This window comes from Tinamus guttatus, unplaced genomic scaffold (genome assembly GCF_059628265.1).
Source record: "Tinamus guttatus ecotype Peru unplaced genomic scaffold, ASM5962826v1 Tinamus_guttatus_pri_ptg000180l, whole genome shotgun sequence".
Lineage (NCBI taxonomy): Eukaryota > Metazoa > Chordata > Aves > Tinamiformes > Tinamidae > Tinamus > Tinamus guttatus.
This window is the reverse complement of record NW_028288714.1, coordinates 3,366,430-3,392,463: the sequence shown is the minus strand read 5'-3', so window position 1 is coordinate 3,392,463 and position 26,034 is coordinate 3,366,430. Positions and strand designations below refer to the sequence as shown.

Sequence of the window (26,034 nt, the reverse complement as noted above, 5' to 3'; positions counted from 1 at the left end):
AAAGAAAGATATAAGCAGACACAACTTTCTAAGGTGTTTTGAGTGTTTTAAAGAAAAACAGTAAGGAAATTGTTTCTGGGATTCAGTGAACTGAGCAATATTAATTACAGTAAGCTCTCTCCTCCTGTAAACAATTATGCAAATAATTTTTGGCTTAAGGTCAAATGGAAATCTCTAATCAAAAACATCCTAACTTTATGACACTAATAAGAAAAAAACCTATCATACCAAACAAACCTGGACTATAAATCTATAGCCTGTAATAGACTATATAGGCTATAATAGTCTATATAGACTATAAATCTATAATCTATATATATTTTTTAATATTCTTCCCTTTTTTTTTGGGGGGGTAAATAAACTTCAGTATCACAGGATAACACAACATATTAGCAACTATAATCATGAGGCCCATCCTGCCATACCAAAACAGAGTTAACCGAGAGGTACACTAGTTGCAAGCAGAAGAGTAAGCAAGTTGCCTTTAAGAGTGTCCTTCTACGTTCATTCAAAGTTACTTGATCCAGGAAGACAAGTCTTAAAGCGAAGATGAACGCCAGAACTTCTTTGATTCTCCAACCCACTGAAAACACGAACTCAAGGAGGTACAAATCCAAGCTGTTTTACACCTGACTGGAATTTATACACAACTTTAAGAGCATTAACAAGCATGAATAGAAGAAAAATCTCTCCCTGATGCCACATCTTCTACCTGAAAAGCCAGCTCTCATTTAGTCTAAGGGATTCATTATATGTTAAAATATCAATTGTGAGAATTTAAATAAGCCTAAACTAGGAGCATCCTGAAGTGAATGAACTGACAACTCAAATACTGTGCCAGTACATTGTACAACTGTATGTCACACTCCAGATAAGCACAAGTGTAACAAGAGCTAAATTGCAGCACAGCACAGCATACAGTCATATGCAAGTCTAAGGGCTATTTTCAGCTAAAAATTTAGACAGCAAAGTGTCCAGTCAACCAAATCCCACACCTAGCTGACTCAGTATTCATGTATTTACTCTGTCTGTGCAGATACATGCAAATTCAATTCACCACAGATACAGTAGGCCACATAGGTAACAGTAATATCAGTTCCGAAAATATATCAGTTGTCAAAATGATTCAACATGCATTTCACACCCAATGTGTTTCTGTAATTCTACACATACAGATGTAATAAAAGTATCTAAGGTTTCCAGTACTTGAAGGATGTAGTTCATATTTCTCTTCAGATCCTTTAATACTCTCTAAAACTTTATTCCCTTATCTGCTTTCTCAAAAGACTCCAAATCATGAGACATACGTGTGTGTACATATATATATATGTACACACACACACTTATATAGCGAGGAAAGGAATGTTTACTATTCACAGAGGTCTGATAGAATCACTGTGTGAAAAATGTCCTAAACTTTTTTCAAAATTGTAAACTTAGCAGAAGAGCTGAAGGCTGCAGATCTCTGCTTGTTGCAGAAAAATGAGATTGAAAAAACACCAGTTTCTGATGATGACTTAAATCATGCTATCAGTTAAAGGGGGACTGCAGCAAGATGAAAACTTTAAATGTTCTTTTTTTAAGGCTTACTGTAACTCAAAGAACGCTCAGCTTATTTCTGTGGACTTACATCTATTTAAAACATACTATAAACCTTAAATTAAAAAGATGATATATGAAAAGGAATCCTAACAAAGTTATATTATGCATCTGAAGAAAAGTGTACATTAACAAGGGAATTAAATTAAGAACTGGATAACCTGTATAGGCAAGTGGTACATGGCTCTCAGCCCCAAGCAAGAAGGGGTTAAAGGCCTTTCCTTTCCTTCCCAATGAACTCCTGTTCTAAAGGAAGGGCTATTAAAAGAGCCAGGAGAGTAACAGGAAGGGGAGAGTGTAGGGAGGAAGCCACAGATCCTTCATCAGGCTCAGAGGTTTGGGCTAATCTCCAGGATAGAGAAAGTCCAGGCTGTTAGTTTCATTGCTCTCACCTACACTTGTGGTATGGCCAGACTGCTGGGGCTTCACCATTTGCTGCTCTGGCCTTTCTGCTGGCTGCTCTGCCAATACTCACACAATGCTTTGGAGCACTCAGGGGAACTGGTAAGACTCTGAACTACTGAATTATGGCAGCAATACAGGGAGTGTCCATAGTCATTTCATTCTGAGTTTACCTCCGTTTGAATTAGTGGGTTCTAACAGCAAAGACACAATTTAAATTTTTTTCATAAGTCTGCATAAATTAGCAGTGAGCTGCTTTGGAAGCAGTAGCACTTTTCAGTTGTTTGAAAAACAGAGAAAATTCTGGTGCAGGAAATCACAGCTAGAGCTCCTAACTTGTAAACATACAAAAATATCACAAGCAGCTAATCAGTATCTAATAATCTAGAAGATTCAGTACAATCTGTTTCAGTACTCTGAATGCTTTAATGCTAAGACCATAGTTGAAAAGGAAAAAAAGACAGATATTTCCACCCCACTTTTATCTGAAAGCGGTGAGGAAAGTGCCTTCGCACTCTCACAGCTGCTGGGCAGCGCAAAATGGCCGCGCTGCAAACAGAGACATGAGGACGGCCAAACACGGTATCCTCACAGAGCAGCTGGGAGCTGCGTTCTGGAGGAAAAGCTTGAGATGTGCTGAAAACTGATAAAAATGAAACAACAGGTAAATAAAGGATATCAGAGAACATGCTATTGAAATTGATATTGCTACCATTTCTGCATTCTTTTCACTTAAGTTGAAAGTCTAAAGCTGCAAAATGTTTTTATGGGGTCAGAAAGCATTGGCAACCTACAAATATAAGCCAACTTTTTGCCTGTCAGTTTAGCAGCAGCCAGCACTTCACACTTTCAAGAATTAAAGACAAAAATTTTCTATGTACTGTTACAATGACAAACATAACTCAGCAGTCCTAGTTCTTTTTTTGAGTTCAAATATGTTGTACTGTATATGTAGCAGAGAGCTTTAAGCATCACACGGTTTTTAAAGCAGTAGACTTACCAATCCACTTAAGGCTAAGATCCAGATGTAGGAACCAGAGGTTAGGAGCTAGAAGATAAGAGTAATGATTTAAATTTTAATTTAACATAGTGATTGCTGTCTGATTTACTGCACTGCAGGTTTGTATTTATCATGACAATGGGAAAAGTCAAACATTTATTTCTGTGAAAATTCTGTTTAACATTAACAAAGAGATATCCTAGAAGTAGCAGAGGTGGAAAAAACACAGGGATCCAACAATTGTTCTCTTCCTACAGAACAATACATTTTATTTTCATATAACATACTATGTATAACAGGATGTCAGTTATAGGCTGCACTGAAAAACAAGTTTAAAAGATAGACTGAAGCAAAGGAAATGACTCAGCAGTAGCAGCAGGAGAAGAGTTCCAAGCAGGGGAAGGCAGTGCAAGTGAAGCTCTTACACAGGCAGCCACGGAAAGACCAAAAATGAATGTCAGAAAGATATAAAGTTGTCTCCCAGTGGAATGTTTATAGATACAAAATCACAGAAGTAGGCTGAGTACATTTTCAAAAAGTCTACATATCAACAGGGGGGCCCATCACTTTTAGCAAAGTAGAGGGGATTAATCACCTGGAGAAGGTTATTATCAACTGGAAAAACAGGCTGAAAATTAGACTGAAAGCTGCAGGTCTTACAGACCTACAAAAGTAGGTCTGTAAGATGCAGACTGAGTCATGAGAATATCTCCTCTAGACTTGTGACTATGGAAAGAGAGGCTTGAGACAAGGACAGAGCTTATAAATGAGAAGGCAGATGAGCTTCCCTCTGTGACAGCAGCTACTGCTCTGTATAAAGCAGAGCAAAATCCAGTGAAGACACAGTAATTAGTAACTAGTGATCTCAAAGTGTTAGATGCAAGAAAGCAAAAGGCAAGGGATACAGGGGAACAAAGATCAGACGATGCCACTGTTTTAACAGAAACAGTAGTGGTGGCGATGGCTTCAACAGAGAGGAAGCACGAGTTCTGAAAAATCTAAAAAAGGCTGGTGCTGGAGTAGAAATCAGCGTAATCCCAATGCTCCACAGCAAATGGATGAATGAGATGTTCAGGTGGAGCATGAATCAATGTTCTGAAAGTGACCATTCATTCTAAAATACTCTCTACTACCCCTCAGGTACTTCTGGTGCTTTCCGTTAGTTTTGGAGCTATTTCTGAGTCCCTAGAACGTATAAAAATGAGTACAACTTCTCATAAGGGGGAAAGACTTCTGTTCCATAATTCAGCTTGTGACACGGCTGCCCACTCATTTCTAGGCTGTTGTGGGTACTTTTGCTTTCTTAAACAACTATTGTGTGTCTTTATCAAGCATTTATGTTTTTCCATTTATTTTTTAAGGTAAAACTCCTTGATATTGCTGCACTCTATTTAAAAATATTTTCAATTACCTGTCATATGGAAATGCTTTGTATAAAACCAATATTAATTTACACAGAAGTACAATTCAGCCAAATTTTTGATAATTTTATTTACAGACACTCTTACCACAGAAAAGTACTGTACTCTGTTGGCTTAATTTGAGATCTAACAGACAAAGGGAAAACAAACAAAACCAAGAAAACAGAGCAAATTACGAAGGTGAAAGAGGTGCATGCCTCAGCAGCAGGTTCCCACCATTTTCACCTGGTTCATTTCATTGAACCAAAATAAAAGGAATTACAGAATTTGCACATTATATTTTGCCATGCAAGACAATGGAACAACAGATACTTTGTTGACTACTTCAGCATGCAGAAATGCTGAATAGCAGAAGTACAAGCTTTTCAGTATTTTAATTGACAGGATAGACACTAGCTAAATATATGTACCACTCACATGGGTCCAAATTGATATAATAACACACAGTGATATTAACTGCTAGGTTATCAATTCAATAAAAGATGAACAAGCAAGTACATACCATACCTGTAAACCCAGTATATAGACCAGTGTCTTGTTTGTGATAGAAAAGTGGCCTAATACTTGTGTCACCTGCACTCTTGGAATGGAGCCGTAAAATGGTACAAACAAAGCAAATACAGGACCCAAGCTGCAAAGAGAAAGATACAGATCGTTAATAGGAATATTAGCAATAATAATGTAAAACAATATAATTAATTCTATGTACAAAGTGCAGTATAACCTTGCAAAGTTCCGTAGGATCTGAAAATTAGAAAGTTTATTACGTTCAATATAATAGATCCCACAGCAAAATAAGTATGATTACTTGGCAATTTTCATTGCAAAGAAGAAACAGGTGACAAAAGTATCTTATTTCGCTATTGTTCAGGATGGAAGCAGCATAGAAGACAATATTTTTATTGTAATAGCAGATTATTTCCATAAAAGGCAGCATTCAAAACAAGAAAAACAATAGTCACCTGTAACAAAACAAAACTTCTGTTTTGTGAGTGAAAAGGATGGCACTTACTCCAAAAGATGATGGAGACCTCTGAACACCTTATAAAGTTATGCCCTTATATTCAGCCCAGCCTACGGCATTGCCAGTTTGATGACACACTGCATATCACAGCTCATCAGAGGGCTGGAACCCCGACAGTTTGACGCCAGTCCCTTTGTGGGCACCTTGCACAGGCCTACGCATAACGAACGGTCTTTAGGATTCTCACCTCTATCACAGCACGAGATGCTGAGTTTCCACACGCTCTTCAAGGTCAGTTCTACCAAATTTAAGACTCAAGCACCTTATACAATGACCACACCAGTCTGATGGAAATTATGAGCGTTTCATGCATATCCCCAAACGCAAAGCCTTTACGTTAAAACCTTTCAGTTTCCAGGAAATTACCACTGCAGAACCAGTGCCAAAGGCACAGATTTAGGAGATACTAGAAGAAAAATACCTCCAAGAACAAGTTAAAGATTAACAACAAAAAAGTTCCTTCCCATAAGGGAAGATGTCTTTAGATTCCAATTCAGGCTCCAACACATCTATAAGCAAGATATACTATCAGCTGCTTCAGGCTAGTCAGAGAACACCTTTCTCCAGCTCAGTCAAAGCTTAGCTCTTTGCCATACTTCAACACCTCTTGTCAGCCCAAAATATTGTTTCCACAGTTTTGCCCATCAACCATTTTGGGCATCTAAGTCACTAATGAAAAAAAAAAAAGCGTTGGCTGAATCTTCCCCTGCATTTAAGCAGGTAGCAGCATAACCTGGCCAATACTGGTGGAGCAGACAAGTGAGCCTAGACATGAGGCCCTCCTCCGGCAGAGCTACCGTGGCGATAGCTTCCAAGCAACAAGCGACAGCTGATCATTGGGGGGTGGGTTACCCGCAAAATGTACATCTGCCCCCACTTAACTCAGGCTGTCTTGTGGCTCAGATAGGCTGGATACCCTAAAGGATAATTTTACTCTCCTTGCTGATTAAGGCCTACAGTTTTTACAGGCCTTCACACACACAGGATCTTGCTATGCTCAATGGACAAATGCGGACAAACGGCAGGAGCCAGGAGCTACACACGTTGGAGGGCTCACTCAAAAACAGGGTCTTCCTTGAGGAGGTCCTACTGATGGCAGTAATACCCTGGCAAATGCTGGACTGAATATTTAGACTTTCATTTCCTGAGTAACTGCCGAATATGATACTTGTAACTGGAAAAAAATGATCATCAAATTCACAGTTCAAATATTATTTTTACTCATTTAATGGGCAGTGGCTTAAGACTATTTCATTACCATTTGCTATATTTGAAGTTCAGCTTGCTGAAAACGTCTGCCTCTGAGGACTTAAATGAAGTTTAATTAAATGAGACTGAATCATTTTTAGTATAATATCTTCAGCAAACCATCGGATGAATGTGAGCGCACAGAGAATGCTAACTCTAGTAATAGTAAGTTTCATCTGTAGAAACTACAGATTTCATCTGTATATATACACAAACAGCTCTTTGCATATATTCAAATCATTTGAGTTGTGGGAGTTCAGAGGCAGAGCTACAAAAGTAGTACATACAAAAATATTTCTTTATCAGAATTATTTCTGTTGCAACTACCAATTTGGTAAGTGAGGAAAGAGAAAAAAAAAGAAAAAAAAAATCTTTTCCTCTCTTAGAAAAATAATTTTACAGATTTTCAGTTTATGGAATTTAATTCTTTCTATTCTTACCATATGGTTTCAGCATACTTTTCAGGTTTTATTTCTCCCGTGGTATCTAGTGACTCAAACACCAAGATTTTACATGCAAGAGTGCACTCACTCATAAGATGGGGAATTACAGAAAGGAATTTCCCATGACTACAACTGTGTTTCAAAAAGAGATTATAAAGTGCTGAAAGGTTCCTTAAATGTTAATATTGATCACTTACACCAGCAGTGAAACATAGAGCATGCCATCCCAGACGAAGATGGTGACTCATGTGACTGTCTTGTATCTGACACTGCTCATAACGTGACAAACTAGAGGAGCTAAGGGGAACACAAAAATGTTTTTTTTTTTCCTCTAAAAGAGTAGTTAGACACCCAGACAGACTTACACCTGCAAGGCATATGTTTATGTTTCTTAGATAGAGTTAAATCTTAGTATAAACAGGTATTTCACTAATATCCATACAGGATTTTTCTAATTTCATGTCTAACTCATTTCCACAAGGTAATCCATTGCATGAAAACTGTTTTCTTTTCATCATGTAGCTCTCTTAAAATTCATAGTTTATCTTTTCTGTTCTGTTCAAAATTTTCTAAGCATTAATCATGCCTTGTTTTAGAATATATACATAGATGCTGCTCAACTACAGTGGGCCTTCCAAAGAGGTTATCTACGAAACAATAATATAATATGACACACAAGCAGCAAAGGGAAGGCTAAGGAAGAAGTACGTTGTGTCAAAGGACATGGAAAAGGCTGACGTACTCGATCTTTTTTCGCCTCTGTCATCACAGATAAGGTTTGTGCTCTCCCAGATGCCTGAAACTCCCAGCACTGTCCAGACTGTGGGACTGAAGCAGTATCCACTATCGAGGAACACAGTCAGGAAACACTTGAGCCATTTGGACATACCCAAGTCAATGGGACCAGATGGGATGCACCTCAGGGTGCTGAAGGAGATGGCTACTGTTAGGCTGTTCTTGGAACGTCATGGTGATCAGGGCACGTTTCTAAACATGCAAATATCACTCGTCTTCAAGAAGGAAGCTTCAAGTGACTTCAGCCAGCCTCACCTCAGTCCCTGGGAAGATTACAGGGCAAATCCCCTTAGAAGCCGCTTCTGGCCACGTGAAGGACAAAGTGATGGCTAAAAGCCAACACTGATTTAAAAGGCAAATCATGCCTGACTAACGCAACTGCTTCCTGTGACAAGATGACTGGCACTGCAGACAGGGGCAAGGTAGTGGATGCCGCTATCTACTTTCACTCTGGCAAGGCCTTTGGGTCAGACTCCCACTGCGCCTTGAAGCAAAACTGGGAAGGTTTGCACTGAATATGGGAACTCTGTGGGGAACTGGCTGCACTGCTGGACTCAAAAGATTCTGACCAGCAGTACAAAGTCCAAATGGTGGCCAGTTACTACCTGCATGCCTCAGCGACCCATACTGGGGACAATTATTCTTCATGCCAAAACACTGGAGAGCAGCGCTGCTATTCACATATATCTCGATGCACTGGAGAGAAATGGGCTGACAGGAAACTTATGAAGCTTAACAAGAGCAAATGCGGAGTTCTGCACCTGGGTTGGAATAACCACGTGCAACCGCACAGACGGGCCAGAAAGCAGATTTGCAAAAATAAGGACCTGGGAAAACCTTCAAATTATCAGTAGTAAGCAGTTCACCCTTGCAGGGAAGGACAATTTGCATACTGGGCTGTTCTAGCAAGTGTGGAGTCACCAGGCCACGGGAAGCAATATTCTCTTCCGTTTGGAATGTCTCAGACTGCACCGGGGCTCTGTTCCCAGTCTGGGGCCCCTCGTTATAAGTCATTGACCCATTGGAACAAATTCAGCAGACGGTAATGACGGGCCAAGGAGCCCACACAGCAAGAATCTCCAGTCACAGATATATTCAAATTTCACTTGGACACAGCTCTGAGCAACCTCCTCTAGTTGGACCTGCTTTGAACGGGGGATTGGAGTGTATGACTGCCGTGGTACTGTCCAACCTAGATTACTATTCTGTGAATAACTAAAGTCTTGGTGCTGAAGCTTGCAGTCACTGGAGAGATTTCTGTTTCTGTATTTGGCTGCATAGGTTAGACAACCATTCATGCACTGTAAATCAAAGAACTCACTTTAACTCTTTGCATTACATTAAATAATTGCTTGGTAACATAGATTCAGCATCCAAATGGAAAATATAGTCTAAATGGAAAATATACTCTTACTTAAGGACTACTACTCTCTTCTTCACTTTTCTCTTTTCCTCTTTGCCTTTCCTCTTATTCCTTTGAAGTTTTTTCAGGGAATTCCCTAAGAGCTGAGATCAGAAGAGATCTCTGGAGTCCAATCCCCCACCCTTCCCCCCCTTCTTAAGCAGGGCCACCTACAGCACGTTGCCCAGGATCTCATCCAGTGGTGCTTTGCATACCTCTAGGGACGGAATTTCCACAACCTCTCTGGGCAACCACGACAACATTACCCACATTTGGCTGTCCATTAGTCTGGACCTATAAGCTCTCAGTTGGCCCACCATCCCCTCCTGTGCAGAGCTACACACATTTTCGCTGCCGAAGAACAACTCTTCCTCCCACCTCACCTCAGAGCTTGCCCTTCCTAAACGGCCTCTATCCATCCAGCTAACATGACTGGAGTGCTGCGATATCCCACCACATCTCTGTGATTCCAGTGGGATGTGGTTACAGCTCTGTAACTGCAGAGACTTCTAATCCCACCTGTTTGTTCCAGTGCCATATGCATTAGTGTAAGCAAGCACTCCAGAGAGGCACCCACAATGCTTTCACCATAATGCTGCGGAAAATAACTTAGAAAAATCATTTAAATGCTTTTGGTCTATGGAACAAAAATGGAGATACAATCATTCTAAAGCCTTCTTTTGCAGTAAGTCTTTGGAGTGGACATGGTATCCATACAGAGTGTTCAAATTCTAGTGTTTAATCTTTCATGCTTTAGAATTATTTGCTTTGCTTAAAAATGTTAGTTTCTAACCCACATGACTGAAAACACCTTCCTAAATACCAAGTGGCACAAACTCAATTTAGAGTCCACACCTGTTTGTGTCTGAGAATCATGATATCCTTTCTTTGCACAAAATTATCTCAATTTTTAGTAGAAGGTAATCATGGCACTTGAAAGCATATTCATCATTTTATTCCTGATAGTATCACCAATATAAAAAACAGCCTTGTGGGGGAAAAAAGAAAAAAAAAAGAAAAAAAAAAGAAAAATGAAAAGAAAAATGAAAAGAAAAATGAAAAGAAAAAAAAACCTTAAACCTGAGATCTATGAACTACTGACACAGACCAAACAACCAGGGGCAATAGTTTCCCAAGGAAGAAACAAGCTACCTTAATGTTAAAAGGGTGAATAAATATTAAATGCAGGTTAAAATAAACATTAACAAATATAACTAACAAATATATGCATAAAATATGGAAGAAACACCCTGATCCTATGACATAGGAATAAATGGGTAAATAGTTCATGTTACTTCTGCAAAAAGTATCTGCTGTTGTCATTGGAAGTTTTGTGGGATTAAAATTTGCAGAAATAACCTTTACATTAGTTTATTTAGAATGACTCACCACATTTACTGCTGTAGTGTATTTTTTTTTATTGGTCACATTATTGACATCAGTTTAAGTTCTTTATAGAAACATTAACCTCTCATGACCACGTAGTAGAGCTGCAAATAATACAAAGCACATAAACACAGCACTTTATCTGTTATGTTAGTGCTCTACTTCCCTATGGCCTGTCCAGACAGTGCCATTTTACATTTAAGTTGCCAGTCTTTCAAATGTATTAAACATTCTAAATAACATCCTAAAATTAGCTAATTTCTGGGCAGCTCTGATCCTCTGCCTAATGGACTAAAAGGAACCACCAGTGGCACTGCACCCAAACCTTCTGCTAGACATGAGCAGGAATTCCTGAAGCTTCTCAAAACCAGGACATTTTTTCCCCAGTATTCTTGTAACTTATCAGCAATTTTTCACAAGAATTGAGGGGGAAAAATAATTTTAAAAAAGAAACAAAGAAAAAACAAGAGAAACCCTGAAAAGAAGTTGTGTGCATCTTAATAAGGGAAAAAAGTAGCCTCTTCCTGTCCCTGGATATCTCAGCAAAATCACTGCAACTTTGGGTTTATCAAAATATGAAACCAAGCACATTTTAACCAAATAGCGAATACTTTTAAATTCTCTCTTTATGGAAAAAAGTAAGTCAGACATCTAGCTCTCTCTAAAAAAGCTTTAAAACTTTTTCCGAGACCGACAATATTTTCCATGGACTGCTCAGTTCCATTGTAAATCACCTTCAGGTTCTTTTCTCTCCTTGTTGGTTGGCAAGCTAATCCAAAACCTTGATCTTTCGGTGGCTAATTTCTTTTTGATTTTATTTTTAATGTATCCATCATTAATTACATGATGATGTATGTGAGTAATACTCTTTAGCTTCTTCTGTTCTTCAGCTGGCCGTATCTCAACCTTGCTTGTGCGAGGCTTACGAGGCTGGCAGCTCTTCTTCTCTCACCAAAGTTCTCCATAGCTCTCAGTTCAGCTATCTGCTGAGGGATTGTTGCTATTGTACCAGCTTGCCAAAATACGCACTGTTTCTTCAGTTATGCCCCCACACAACATTTTTGCAGACTACTGAGCACTTTTTCAGCTTACCAATAAGAGAAACAAAACTGTTTTATCAAGGCCTCTATCCACTCTACATAAAATATAAAAGCACTGCCATTTACTTCAGCAGCAGGCAGTGTGCTGATGATCATACTGATGAACTAGACGGGGGACAGGACAGACTTGCCCAACATTATACCCTAACTGAGCAACAGTATCACAGCAAGGACAGTTTATTCTTAACTGATAAGCAATTACCACCAGCCAGGTGCCGCAGAGTTAGTTATCTGTGTTTAGCCACCAACTCTGCAGCAGGTACCTGCAGCAAGTGTTTGATGATGATGATGATGGCTTACTTACTAGGTTGTCTTATTTTCATCTCCCAAGAGGCAACCATTGCTGACCATATTTAGCAAAGCAAAATCCGAGCTCAGCAAGAGAAAGGAGCTTGCCCCTTTCTCAGAGGCAGCGGCTCCCAGTGAGCTCCACTCGGGTAGACCTGGCCCAAAATGGGAGCACATCGGGAGGTACGGAGGCTTAAGGAAAACACTGAAGGGATTTAGGTGACAGAATATTTCACTGAGGAGGAAGGGTCCAGCAGCTGAACTGAAATCTTTACTCCTGCTTCGGTTCATCTGGCTTGGGTGCTTAACTAAATCTCTATCACAGTTTAACCTAAAGCATTTTATTTGGCCCGTATGAAGCAATGGAGCAGGTTACCATGACTCACTCACGAGCAATCACTTGCTGTTGCACAAACTCGAGTCACTTGATAAATAATGTTTGTCTAGAGAAAAGGACAGGATTCAGCCACAGGTGACTTTTGGACACCCGAGCCATCTCCCAAGGAAAAGGGATTCTTTTTGGAAGTCAGGATAGTTTTGCAGTTAACAAAGTGAACTGGGACTTAGGCCGGTTGTTCCATTAGCATCCTGCATAAGTGCAGAAGTTTTTTCTCGCTTTGTGTGCTAGCTGCCTGGATACAAGATTGCAAGGATAAATCCAGCACCCTCTGCAAATTGCTCAAATACAGCAGTAGAGACAGAAAAATAAACTAACAGTGGCAATACAACACACTGGTCATAATATTAACTGCCAACACCTCGGAAAGTAACACATCGCTCTATTAATCTACATGTTACATTTGAATAAAGAAAAACAATAAACTTCTGCAGGAAAAGGGTAAAATAAACCACACTTTCTGTAAAGTGCCTTTTTTCACCTTAAATATCCAAGTGCTGCTGCGGCAGGCAACCAGATGTGAAGAAATGGCAGCATTGTAAGAACACGAAACAAACAGCTAGAAAGATGGAGGGTGTAGCAGGGACTACAACGTGCATCACAGCCCAAGCAACTGCCACCTCGCGCCACACTGCCTAAGTGGCTACTGCATCAGGGTGCCTCAAAGAGACAACCTAATAATATATCTTAATCACAGGAAGGCAATATTTTATCAGATCAGGGCAAGAAATGTGTATTGGTACTATTTTTACAACAGTAAACTTTTTTTTTTTAAATAGATATATCCTTCATTATAAAGTTTTAATAGTATTAATGTCAACCCTTGATCAAAAATTACTGCATGCCTTTGTATTTCCAGATTTTTAATTTCTGCCTATTCTTCTTTCTAGACAGGGATGTTGCAATACTATTTTGTGTACATATGAAGCAAGATCCTGTGTACTTTCCCTTCAAACACTGGTTTACAGCTCATTACTCCATATAAGATATTCTGTTCTTTAATGAAGTGAAAAAAGTAGAAAAAAAATAAAAACAAGAAAAAAAGAAAGAAAGAAATCCACAGTTAGTTCAACAGTTCTTCTAAACACTTCCTGAAGTCAAGATCATAGCTCCATACACCTCTGAGACTGCACTGTCAGCAAAACCTTAACAGTGTGAATGCAGCTTTAGTGTCTCCTAACAGTTTCCAGCCTTTGCACGGGTTGGACCTGCTATGAACACCATCACGTCTACTTGCTTGCTTTTTAAAATCAGGCCACCAAATGAGGCCACCTTAGAGATAAACCATCTTTTGCAGAGATGAATGATCTGTATGAGGTTTTGGGGAAAATCCCAGGTAACTCTCAACTACAGTTTCTAACAGCAATGCCAGGAATTTCCATCTACTTATGATCTTCACAACCTCCTTAACAAGATGCAGTTTAATTGCTAGATGAATGTTCTTCACCCACAAAAAAGTTTATGATAGGTAACAAAAGATTACCTCAAAATCTGACACCCCATTTCTTTGTTATTTCTTAAGGTATCCTTATTAAGAGAATTTTGGGGCAATCAGATTTGTGTTTTCAGAGTTGCTCATTCCTTTTTAATGCATTTGCCTCGCGTTTGTATCAGAAGCACTTTTCATTTGTATCCTTGCTCAAAATGCACCAAACAGTATACAAAGGGACATCTTCTCATCAGGGCAAGGCAGGGCTCTTAGCCCCTTCACATGCTTTCAAAGGGCATCTCATAATCCTAGAGCAGTGCTGGGAACATACACGGGTGGTGGAGATGCCTGATGTGACACAGCGCAGCCGCACGCCTTCGTCTGCGCGTTATCTTGCGCTGGGACAGATCTGATCAGTTAGAAAGTTTGTACTGATCAGATGACTCCTGGTTACAAATTACACTGTTTTTCTACACAAACGTAACGTAAACCAAAGCTTTTCTTTCAGGAGTTTTTAGTCGGTCACCAGTCAACCACGCAAACTTCTGGGTAAAGTCCCTTCACATGAAGGACAGCAGCACGTAACTGTGGGAGAGTTGGTGGTGGTGATTCTAACTACCCTCTTTGAGCAGGCTGATCGTAAAAGAAACTAAAATAGATGCTTTCACATCCATAAAACAGTAGGCAGCAAATCAGGGCTGACGTACAAATAAGTGTTTTTTTTTTTTTTCTTTTTTTTAAGGCATGCGAAGAGCTACCCCTCCCACCAAAGACGAGACGTCATCACTCTTCAAAACAATGTGCAAGGGCAAGGCTTCGCAGTCAGGCTGTCCTGCTAATTCCCTTAACTGCTCAGAGGATCTGGGAAGCTACGGATATGTAAGTACAGGAAAATAATTAACCTTTCCTCCCCCTCCCCACTAAATGACAGCAAACAATTCAAGAAAGCTCATTTCATTATTTTGAATATTCTCACGTGGAGAGAAGGATAAATGATTTACGGGTAGGAAAAGCTCAGGAAAGAAATTCTGTACTAATTCATACTGTTAGATTAACATACTGCTACTTAATTTTTATTTAAAGGGGCAGCTGACCTCAGGAACCATTGGCAAATGATTTCAAATGCTTTCTTAACATAGAGGCTTTTGACAATCAGAGGGAAATGTTTGATACTACATTAGCTTAGACAATTTTTGTAAGTAATGGTATTTTAAACTAAACTAATGTAGAAATAACTAACGTTGGAGTAGTAAGTGAAACATCGCTGTTTATTCACAGAAGCCGGCAGAAGGCTTTAATTGTAGGAGGGTGCCTTAAGAAAAATCTGCACCGTGGTGGCAAATGCATAGGTCGGTCTATCATCTGCCCTCCAGTCTGTGTGCTCAGCCCGGAGCGCTGCAGACACTCTTCTGTAGCACAGTATTTTAAGAAGCTGAGTTTTAAGAGCCAATTCCTTTTTTATTTTCTGATACTCATTTCTTTCCCAATTTTTAGAAATTCTTTTTCTGAACTTCAATCACTAAACATCTTTGTCCCTAATCTGTACCTTCACACCATGAAGCTGAGGAAATAGTACAAGTGCTGTCAATCTATACATCTTTCCAGTTAAACAGGATGCACTTTTCACACTTCACGGGCAAGGTAGCACATACTGTTCAACAGATTAACACACCCTAATTCTGATCTATCTTGAAGCGTGCACACCTTTGAGCTCAGAGCATCAGAGAAATCTGTCTAGCATTTCATGGCTCCTTGATTGAAAATTTACCTGACAGTTAGTCTTCAACAACTCAAATTTAATCCCTGCTGGTCAAAAGACTGAGGTGTATGTATATATGAAATAAATAATAAGTTGGAACTAAAGTTATAAAGTTTTAATTCCTAAAATTAAAGATTCTACCTGTACAGGTCCTGCTTCACTCAGGAAAAATGATCATGTAAAAGGTGTGCATTTATTCTAGCACTAAGATACAAATTCTTATTTGACCGTTTTTCTCTCCTATTTTCAGGAGTGTAATGTCAGTGCTTCAGGCTTTTCTCTTATTTGTTTTATTTTTGGATCTATCTGATCCTAAAAGGATCTACTTTAGGATTTAGTAGACTTAAGTAAGTAAAGTGAAAGGAAGATACACGCTCCTGGCATCATCACCGCTTTTCACATCAACTTGCTTCTTTGGCAGGTACGATTTACCTTAGAAAATTCTCACATTTTTGCATAGCACAGATAGTATTTTGAAAGGGAGATCCAACAGATAAGAGCTAGACAAGTACCCTTCAAATTACTTCCACTTTTCTTTTAACTAGTTATGCAGCATTTCAACTCAACTTCTTTATTTCCATTTCACTCAATTTACAGCAACTTCTGTTATTTTCTACTGAAAAACATAATTTACACGCAACTTAGTAAAATAGTTACAAAACCCTTCCTATCCTACCCCCCAAAAAATCAGGACTATAAAGATCTCAAACAAACATCACCGTGCACATCTGCAAGCCCGTTTAGTACTTAAAGACTACTGCAATTCCTGACAACGCTCACTAAGTTGCACTTCATGAAGTCTATATACTTTGGATTCTCTAAGTGTGTCTTAAAAATTTTGCTTTAGCATTCCAAAATGGGTAGGTCCGTAATGAGAAGGAATAAAAACACCAGCCTACCAACCATTCTCATTAATTTTAATTATGGGAATTAATGAGAGCAACTGAGGATTGAAGCTCTTTGGAAATTAGCACACAAAGTTTTATAGCCTTAGAGAACGGTAAATTAACTTAATGCACAGAAGCAATATGCCGGAGTGTTACAGCACGAGAAGGAAACAGGAAGCTGCAGGACGCGCCTGCCTCTTGCTTCAGCCTTTACTAACCCACGTGTAGCTCCCAAGCTCATCACACACCTAGCTGCGGGTACCTTTCTGGAGTAGCAAAGCATTATGCTGGCAGGCACGCTCTTTCACCTTCAGAGCTTGGCTCAAGCCCTTCTCTCCTGGTGCTGCGCAACAAGAATTACTTGCACAGTACATCAGAAATTCAGATAGTGAAAAGCAGTGTTGAAGAGAAATCAATCGTTTTCGACATTAAGGAAAAAAATAATAAATCTATACTACCAGAATATATTCCCCATCTTCCATAGTCCCAGGCCTGTCAGATTTACAAAGCTCAGACCTGTAGAGGACAGCCAGTTCAAAAGGAAGTCCTCCGGTAGGTATCGCAGGGAAAAAGAAGGTTGTCACATAGCTAGTATTTAAAAGCACTCAAGGTTTTCACTGCTGCAGCTTAGGTCACGATCACTGCTCCACCCTAGGCTATTGCTTGATATTCAGAGATAGCGTAGAGGGGAAAAGTGCAATGTCGATTTCCACAGACACTTGCAACATCCCCAAACACAGATGACTAGAATACTACCAGCAAGGACATGCTCTTCTTTCTCTTCATGCCTGATCTTTGCTTAATTCTCTCTCCTGACCATTCCTTTCACTATTTGTGCACATATGAAACCCATTCTTTTTCAATACTTAGAAAAATATCGTTCATCTAAATTTACAGCAACTAAGCCATATTACGAGCATGAGCCAAGATCTCTTTTCCTCCCTTCTGCCGTGCCTGCACAGGAACTGATCCCCTGTTCCGTTAGCTACCAGGAGCTCGCCTCCAGAGAACAAAAACTAGGAAGGGAGGGGGATAAATCACATCTCAGGTTACAGTACCCAGTTAGAGTCTTTCACAGATTCCACATCCCAGTGCAAGGATTGGTGGTGCTCCTTTGGCAAAAGCAGGAGACCAGAGAGAGCTCTGTGTCACTGCTGGCACCCAACCCCAAAACCTAAGATCTAAGGCCGCAACACTACTACTGGCTGCTCACGGCTTAAGTTTATGCATATTAAGGGTGAAATATCTATAGCATTACTGTCCTACATATATAAAACTCAGGCATGAGCATGTCTAGGAAGCCGAGCTTTGGATTACTTGCTGCCAGAGTGGAGCTGGTTCTGCTCCTCACACACCTCTGCATCGGGGACTCTACTCTGAGCCAGGCTCATGCGTGCGGCGCTATAAGTGTCAACCAAATATTTCCAGTCAAACGTTTTCGCAGAAAACCAAGCTTCTGAAACAACTGTATTTCCTTCTCTGATGTGACTACAGGACTGGCACAAGGGTACCTTGCACTAATTTAAGGCAAGCTAAATTTTGCAAGGGGCTTGCATGGTACAGTCATCTTTTTCTGAGCAGACACTATTGCTATAAAACATCAAGAAAACACACAGGCTAGCTTGAAAGCTGGTGAGCTAACAAATCTCAAAATGACTAAAGAACAACCCATCACTGAAGGGTTGCGTTTCATCAACTTTTTCCATCTGTGATCAGAGAACAAATACATCATCAGTGATAAAACTCGAGAACAGTGAGTGAGAGAAAAAGATACTAACCGCACTCCTTGGAAGCCTGGGCCTACTCAAATAAAATTAAGTTTGAGCTCTGCCAGGAGCAGCACCCTCCTAGGCAGGGGCAAAGAGCAGTGGCCGTACCCTAGGGAGCAACAGGGGCAGCCCAGAACAGAGCGCACACGAGGAACCCCTAGAATCACGGAGAGCCAAGAGGTCGAGGTGCCAGTTCCGCCCTGCGCCGCTCCTGCTGCAGCATCTGACCGAGCGCGCTGAAGCGGCGGGACGGAGCTGAGGGCAGAGCGCGAGTCGCAAGAGGATTCTGACTTGCAGCGAGGCACTGGAGTTCACCTTCGTTTATCGTGTAAATGCCTTCAGAGGGGGGAAAAAATGCCTTCCTAAAGCACTTCTTATTCTAAGGGGAAAGTCAAAAGAAAAAAACGTATCTGCAAATGAAATTGAGGCAAATATTTAAATAAGATGCTCACCTTTTTAACTAACAAGCAAATTGACTAGTGAAACAAGGTAGAAGAGAAACGTTTAATTCTCTTGGGGTTCTCCGATTCAAAACAAACACCATTTTGGAAAATACACTTTAAATCAAAAGTAACTGGGGTCCACACACAAATAAGTAAAATTACATCATAGCCTGGCCTACGCAAGCGTTTGCATTAAATGAGTGATCCTTTTGTACTAAAAATTTATATGTCAGTGTCACCAAGTATTATTCGTTTCCTAGTTCAGCAAAAAAGTAAGAAACTGAACAGCTTTCTTTGCAGTACTGTTATAAAGACATGGCCTTTAAATAATTTATGACTTAAAATTCTGTATGTATCTCTGAACAAAAAAAAAGTTGTAGCAAAGTTATCTAAAATTGTTAAACTGGTAAGGTAAAATAATTTCATATTTATTTTTAATATGTAAATTATTGTTATATATATTTTAATATAGAATTATGATACTCTAAAATAGTATCACCAGTAATGTCAGGAGACAACCTGAGAGGCGTATTTAAACAAATATAGAATAGGAAGCAATCCAGGAGTGATTCTGGAAGGTACCTGTGAAGGTCTACCTGGATTTCTTGCAGTAAATGGCCACATCTTCCTAAGGTATGCAGGCCCACAACTTATAGAAGCCAATAGCAAGCAAGCCAGCACATTGTTCAATTAGTTGGAGATTCTCAGAGGTAAAAGGTAGACGTTCTTCCTTTTTTCTCAAAAAAAAACAGAAAAAAAACCCAAAAAGCATACAAAACAAAGATTGTCATGGAGGTATTCTACGGAGGGTGGCATATGCCCTCAACATATAGTAATCTGACAACTAAAGATCATTGCCAGGAAGTAGCAGCTTGTCACAAGTAATACAAGTAAAAAAGAGTCTTGTTTCACTTAATACTCTAGACACCTTCTGGAAAAGGAAGTTTTACTTTAAATGCAGCCCTATTCCAGGTTGGAAAGAAAAGGTGAAGCACCTACTGAAGTGACTGGAGTTCAGCCAACAACAGTAAGAGCTCAGACATACAAAGAAGTGATCACAGCTCAGCTAACATACAGTAAACTGTCAAGTGGCAGCAGGTTTATCATATTGGGCCCCAAGACATGTACACAATCACAAATCTTTTTTTATTCTTATTTTTTTAAAAAAGGAACTATCTTCAGGAAGTGTAGCATGAAGACACATGGTTACTGAGCTCAAGAACGGCTCTACATACTGACCTACTAACAAATAAAATAAAAATATTCATCTAGAGTGTTTCAGAATAAATGCATACCCATCACTAGCTGTCCAAAGACACAGACGGTCGTGGCGGCTCCTTTCCCCAGCTCGGGCTGACTCCCACAGCAAGCAGAAGGGCCTGCTCAGGACACCTCACATCCCTTCGTAAGCTGCAGCTCAGCAGAGGTGCGTGCTGAGCCACAAGGCACACGTGCTGCCGTCCACCAGCTTTGCGCTGTCTGCAAACCACTTGTCCAGCCACGGATCTGGAGAGAATTTTATTAGGAACCAGGGATGGTTGGTAAAGCAGTCAGAGGTTTATTTATTTTTTTTTTGCATTGCCTGCTCCCTAATGTGCATCCATGCCAGGAGCCTGGATAGACACAGACTCTCTCCCAGCCATGACTCTTTCTCACTAGAGTCATGTTCTTACAGCAGCCCAGGGCCAACATCCTATCTGGAACAATAACCACTTCTTCATGGATTTATTACATGAAAGTAAAAGATCCAACACAAAATATCCTTGCATATATAACGTGTAACCTTGTATATAACACACAGGTCTTAGGAAATTCTGCAGGTGATGTCAAACTATTTTTTTCACTAAAATTAGAGAACTTCTCTTAAAACTTATTCAATGTGTTTGTGTAGCAGATATCCTACATTTTATAAATATTTATAGAAAGAATGAATACATCAATTATCCAGTTCTCCAAATATCCAATTATAATTTTGCAGTGATCAAAAATAAAATTACACAGTTAATAAAGTGTAGCTCTTTACCACAAAGGAACTATTAATATTGAATCCCAGATCATTTTTCATTACGTATGTTTGAGAAAGGTTTTTGTTTAACTTCAAGAGAGAGGTGGGTAGGAGCTAGACGTCACGCTGGGAATCTGAACAAGTAACTAGGAGCACCTAGGTGAGACAAAGAACAACCTCAAATGCCACACTTAGCAGACAGGGACACGAACCCACACAAGTTTCTGTGAAAAGCAGCCTTTAACACTCATGTGAAATGAGCCATCCTACGTGCTTCTATAAAGGAAAGCAGAGATGAAACAGGAGGAAAGTGCACCAGAGCTATCCTCAGGGCAATGACTAACGCACTCTGCAGACACCAAACACGCCAACACCAAGATGCTGTGACGATGGGCAGTTTACTAACGCAATATCCCAGGCATCCTTCTATCTTCACAGCAGCCAGGCAGTTGGTATTTGCTGATGTAACCCCCCCAACTCAAGGTCATGAAATTCCACTTCACATCTGACCTTCCAACCCTGAATGGGGGATTCGCAGCTTAAGCTGTGAGCAGGAACCTGAGATGCCTTTTATCAGCACTTTTACTTTTAGTGTTTATACAATCCCACTTCCTGCTAAATTAAGACAGAAGTCTGCTCAGACTGGGTTATAATATGGTGTGCCTGGTAGGTAGATCACTCATGAACAATTAATCTAAAAGATTAACCTGAAATACATAGGGCAATCTCACCAAAATGTGGAAGAACTACCTGGTCTTTTAATGCTTCCACAAGTTAATAAAAGGTCAATACAAACATAATAAAATGTGTATCTTACAACCCTTAAAACTGATTTTTCCAGAAACATTTTTTTAAGGTGCAAAAGACTAAAAGTTGTTTTTGAACAGGTGTACTGGGAAGCAGATCTTCAGAAATAACCTAGACATTTTAATCAAAGTATGGACTTAAATTTAAGTTACTTTTGCCTCCATATCATGTTCTGCATCAAAGTGGAAACAATCTTGTCCTGATTGCTATTTTAATCCATTTAAGTGCAGACATAGAGGCTGACAGTTTTACGAGTCATCCAGATAGCAAAGAAGTCTGGTGTCAAATCCAGTGTTAATATCCCTTCCTCTCTCAAGAGATGTTGTCACCTCTCTACATTAGTTTTAACACAAGCAGGCTGAAGCCTTTGAAGAGGACCTGTTAAAGTGACTTCTACGAGCACCCCAGATGATACCTAAGAACAGTTTCTTGCGTGTTTTTTTTATAATTACATAAGCAGAGTAATGCATATACATAAAGAGACAGTGCTTCCAGCAATCTTTTTGAGAGACTGTTTCACAAGAATATGCTTCTAGCAAACTATGCCACAGCAGGTACAAATACACAGAGTATGTGACTAAGAAATGGCCTGGTTCGCTACTGAAAGTATTCCCATCTTCATAAATCTACAGGTTTTCTGCAGGCTGAGGGGGTCTTTTTACACTCTGTCTCACCAGCAACAACTGGAAGACACAGCCAGTTTTAGCAGCAAAGAGAGTTAAAAAAAATGCCTAAAAACTCACTGTCTGCCAAAGTGACAGTTTCAGTGAGCAAGAACTAAGACGGAATTCCAACGAAGTGACACCTTGTATGGATGGTACTAACCAGCAACAGGAAATTCTTTCTGTAATTTCTTAGCTAAATTCTTAAACAGGTACCTCTGAGAAGCCCCATTGTTTCTGGCATTTACAATTACGTCAAGCAACTGATATACAACAGATCTAGGAAATATTCTCCATTAGAAGCACTATCAATGACAGAGTGGGAGCCTTTCCATTTCTACAATGCTAGATCATTTTTAATACACTTTGGTTCCCTAAATCACTGCATCCACAGCACTCAGTAGATCTTCCACTTCAATTCTGAATATGCAGATTAAAAAAAAAAAAAGCTAATAAGTAATCATTTGACTACATGTATAAAAGATTTTAGCCACGTTATAGAAATTTTAGAGCACTACTAAAAAGTGGCTAAACCAGTAGTTTGCTATATATCCAAACAACATGTGAATTAGATTGCAAAAGTTAATTGTTAAAACTCGTATTAAACAAGTCTGAATTATTTTAACACCAACAAGCTAAGTAAGTATGTTGAAAAAAAGTATAGTTTAAGTTAGTTAAAGCACCACAGATTGAGTCCTTGTAAACAAAAAAACACTTTAAAATAAACTAAGTTTTCAAGATTTTAACTGCTTGTCTGGGTCTTGAGAGTTTCATATTATCATTTGTCATTATGTTTCTTCAGATTGCCCTTTCCACTCGGACTGCTTTAAACAGTCTCTCACTTCTTGACCGCTTTTGAACTTCACTTTTCAAAATACACTGCAGCCCAAGCATATTATTTTGCCTGTTGCCTGATTTTTTTTTCTTTTCCAGGAAAGAGGGGATTGGGATCAAAAGAGAAGAGCCAAAGATTGGGGTTTTTTTTTTGAAGGAGGCCTGAAAAATTATTTCATCATAATGAAGTTTCGTTTCAGCTTTTCTGAACGCTGCTTTCTACAGTGTGAGCTGTCTGTTGTTATGCAGAATTCTGTCTATCATGACAAAATATTCCCCTTTTGTTCTCTCCTGGTAGGTCTTCTGAATTTCCTGCGGTAACGCTGGCTTCAGGAATGGACACCTTCGCAACTTCTCAGACCAACAGCTCCACCTGCGACTTGTACGAACACAAAGATACTGCCAGGATACTACTGTCTGTGTTCTACAGCTTTATCTTGATTTTTGGAGTGCTTGGAAATGCAATTGCCCTCACTGTCATTTTTAAAAACAGGAAGAAGATCAACTCTACCACCCTCTATTCAACAAACCTTGTCTTCTCCGACCTCTTGTTTTGCATGGCTCTGCCTACGAGGATAACCTATTATGCCCTGGGCTTCCACTGGCCCTTTGGAGAAGCGCTGTGCCGAGTAACTGCTCTCTTCTTTTATATCAACACCTACGCTGGTGTAAACTTCATGACATGCCTGAGCATCGACAGGTTTTTTGCTGTTGTCCACCCTTTCCGATACAAGATCAGAAGGATTAAATACGCCAAGGGCATTTGTGTATTTATCTGGTTTCTTGTATTTAGTCAAACTTTCCCATTGCTTATACAATCCATGTCACAGAAAGAAGAAGAAAGGACTACATGTATGGAATACCCGAACTTTGAAAAAATCCCCCATTTACCATTTATACTTCTTGCTGCATGTTTAATAGGGTACCTTATTCCCCTTGGGATTATTCTGTTTTGTTACTCTCAAATTAGCTGCAAACTTTTTCAGACTGCCAAGGAAAATCCACTGACTGAAAAATCAGGGATAAACAAAAAAGCCATCAATACAATTATATTTGTGATTATAGTATTCATCATCTGCTTTACCCCTTATCATGTTACAATTATCCAACACATGATTAAAAAGCTTCAGAATGAACCCTTCTGCAGTGAAAAGCAAATTTTTCAGAAGTCGCTCCATTACACCGTGTTTCTGATGAATTTCAACTGCTGCCTAGATCCTTTCATCTATTTCTTTGCCTGCAAAGGATACAAGAGAACTGTAATGAAAATACTGAGACGACAAGTGAGTGTGTCCATTTCAAGCGCTGCCAGGTCACATCACGAAGAAAGCTCACGTGATGTGGGAGAAACGCAGATGATGGTACTTGCAAAATCTTCCAATGGAAAGTTACCTGAAAAACCAAGTCTGTAAAGTGCACGGCAGCAAAGCGAGCTTAAAAATCCTGGTGAAAATCCACAGTAAAGAATTTTCATGCTCTCTGTACAGCAACGTCAGGAGGACTCTCTTTCTCAAAGTGTCAGGAAATCATGGAATGATGTTGGACTGAAAAAGAATCATCATATGACAAGAGGAAAACTCAAAATTATAATTTTCCTAGCTGTATCATTTTGATTAATTTCATTATTTTTTCCCAATCTGTACCACTGTGAATGCTCAAACACCATACGGAACATGTCTGGACGTTACTAAGTCAAAGACCTGACTCATACTCTAACGGATGTCCAACAAAGGAAGAAACTAGGAAGAGCTTACGATTCACCGTGACTAAAAACAGCACATTTGGAAAGGGCAAGACCTCTCCCTCAACTCCAGTTAAGGCACTGTTGACAACTACACCAATGGTTTGGACCGGATACCACACAGGCCAAGTGACCAAACTCTGGAATAAAAAGGGACAATTTCTGTGCACAATTTGACTATTGCAAGTGTGTAGTGTATAGATAGTCCTTTGGAGGTTCACAGGTGGAACTGTATTTTTATAGTATTTGGACCATGAATGTCTCAGTGGAAAACTAACACACATAACGTGGTCAAATATAACAGATGAAAAGCTAATGAACTGAACCGTGTATTTCTCTTCAACACTGAGTAACTCCCATTTGTTGTCACTCATCTTTGCAAGGTGTATTATCTCTTCATTCCTTTTTGAAAAGGAGGACTTCTCTTTTTTTCTAGTGTGTATTGTAAAGACGCGCTACTCTAAGTTGTATATAAATTATTTATAAATGCCAAAGTAAGTTGAAGCAAGAGAGCTCAGTATGAAAACTGCACCATTTCAGTATAAAGAACAGTGACAGAGGATTATACAGAACGTCAACTCAAGTCAGAGACGGGCACAAGACACAGGTTTTTGAAAGAGGAATAAATCGTCATAGCTGAATCACAGAATCCCAGAATGGTTGAGGTTGGAAGGGACCTCTAGAGATCATCTAGTCCAACCCCCCTGCTCCAGCAGGGACACCTAGAGCACGTGGCACAGGGTCACATCCAGGAGGGTTTGGAAGATCTCCAGAGTAGGAGACTCCACAGCCTCTCTGGGCAGCCTGTTCCAGGGCTCTGTCACCCTCACAGGGAAGAAGGTCTTCCTCACATGGAGAGCAAAAATCCTGTGTTTTAATTTGAACCCATTACCCCTTGTCCTGTTGCTGGCGACCACCGAGAAAACACATACAAAAAAAAAATAGCTGAATAGTGTGTGTGGTGAGATGGCCACCTCTTTTTGAGCACTGATTATCCAACAGATCAGCAAACGACAAGAGCAGGATGCACCAGGAAAGAGCAAGCTTGCCTATGACGCCTTCTCAGAACAATTCTGCAGTCTATTTGGTTGGACTGAAACCAAGCCAGAGACAAGACCAGATGGACCGACAGCTCCTACTGCAATCGACTCAATACCAATACACATCCAGGATGCATGGCTTGGGTTCCTGTT

The 26,034-nt window shown here is 39.8% G+C and overlaps 2 protein-coding genes across 2 annotated transcripts in view; one reads left to right on the top strand and one right to left on the bottom strand.

The window, feature by feature from the left end:
• Window positions 1-26,034, bottom strand: part of UBAC2 (UBA domain containing 2) — a 90,832-nt gene that overhangs the window by 22,754 nt on the left and 42,044 nt on the right. The window contains exons 5-6 of the mRNA XM_088523327.1: window positions 4,930-5,053; window positions 3,002-3,049 (exon numbers count right to left, since the gene is read on the bottom strand). Coding sequence (XP_088379453.1) covers window positions 3,002-3,049; window positions 4,930-5,053 — 172 coding nt within the window. The remainder of the gene's footprint in view (window positions 1-3,001; window positions 3,050-4,929; window positions 5,054-26,034) is intronic.
• On the top strand, window positions 23,410-24,557 carry LOC104572067 (G protein-coupled receptor 183). Its single transcript, XM_088523326.1, has one exon. The coding sequence runs from the start codon at window positions 23,436-23,438 to the stop codon at window positions 24,510-24,512; it is 1,077 nt and encodes a 358-aa protein (XP_088379452.1). The 5' UTR covers window positions 23,410-23,435; the 3' UTR covers window positions 24,513-24,557.

Bases quoted from the DNA above. Each gene is read 5' to 3' on its own strand.
- LOC104572067 (XM_088523326.1), top strand. From the start codon at position 23,436: ATGGACACCTTCGCAACTTCTCAGACCAACAGCTCCACCTGCGACTTG.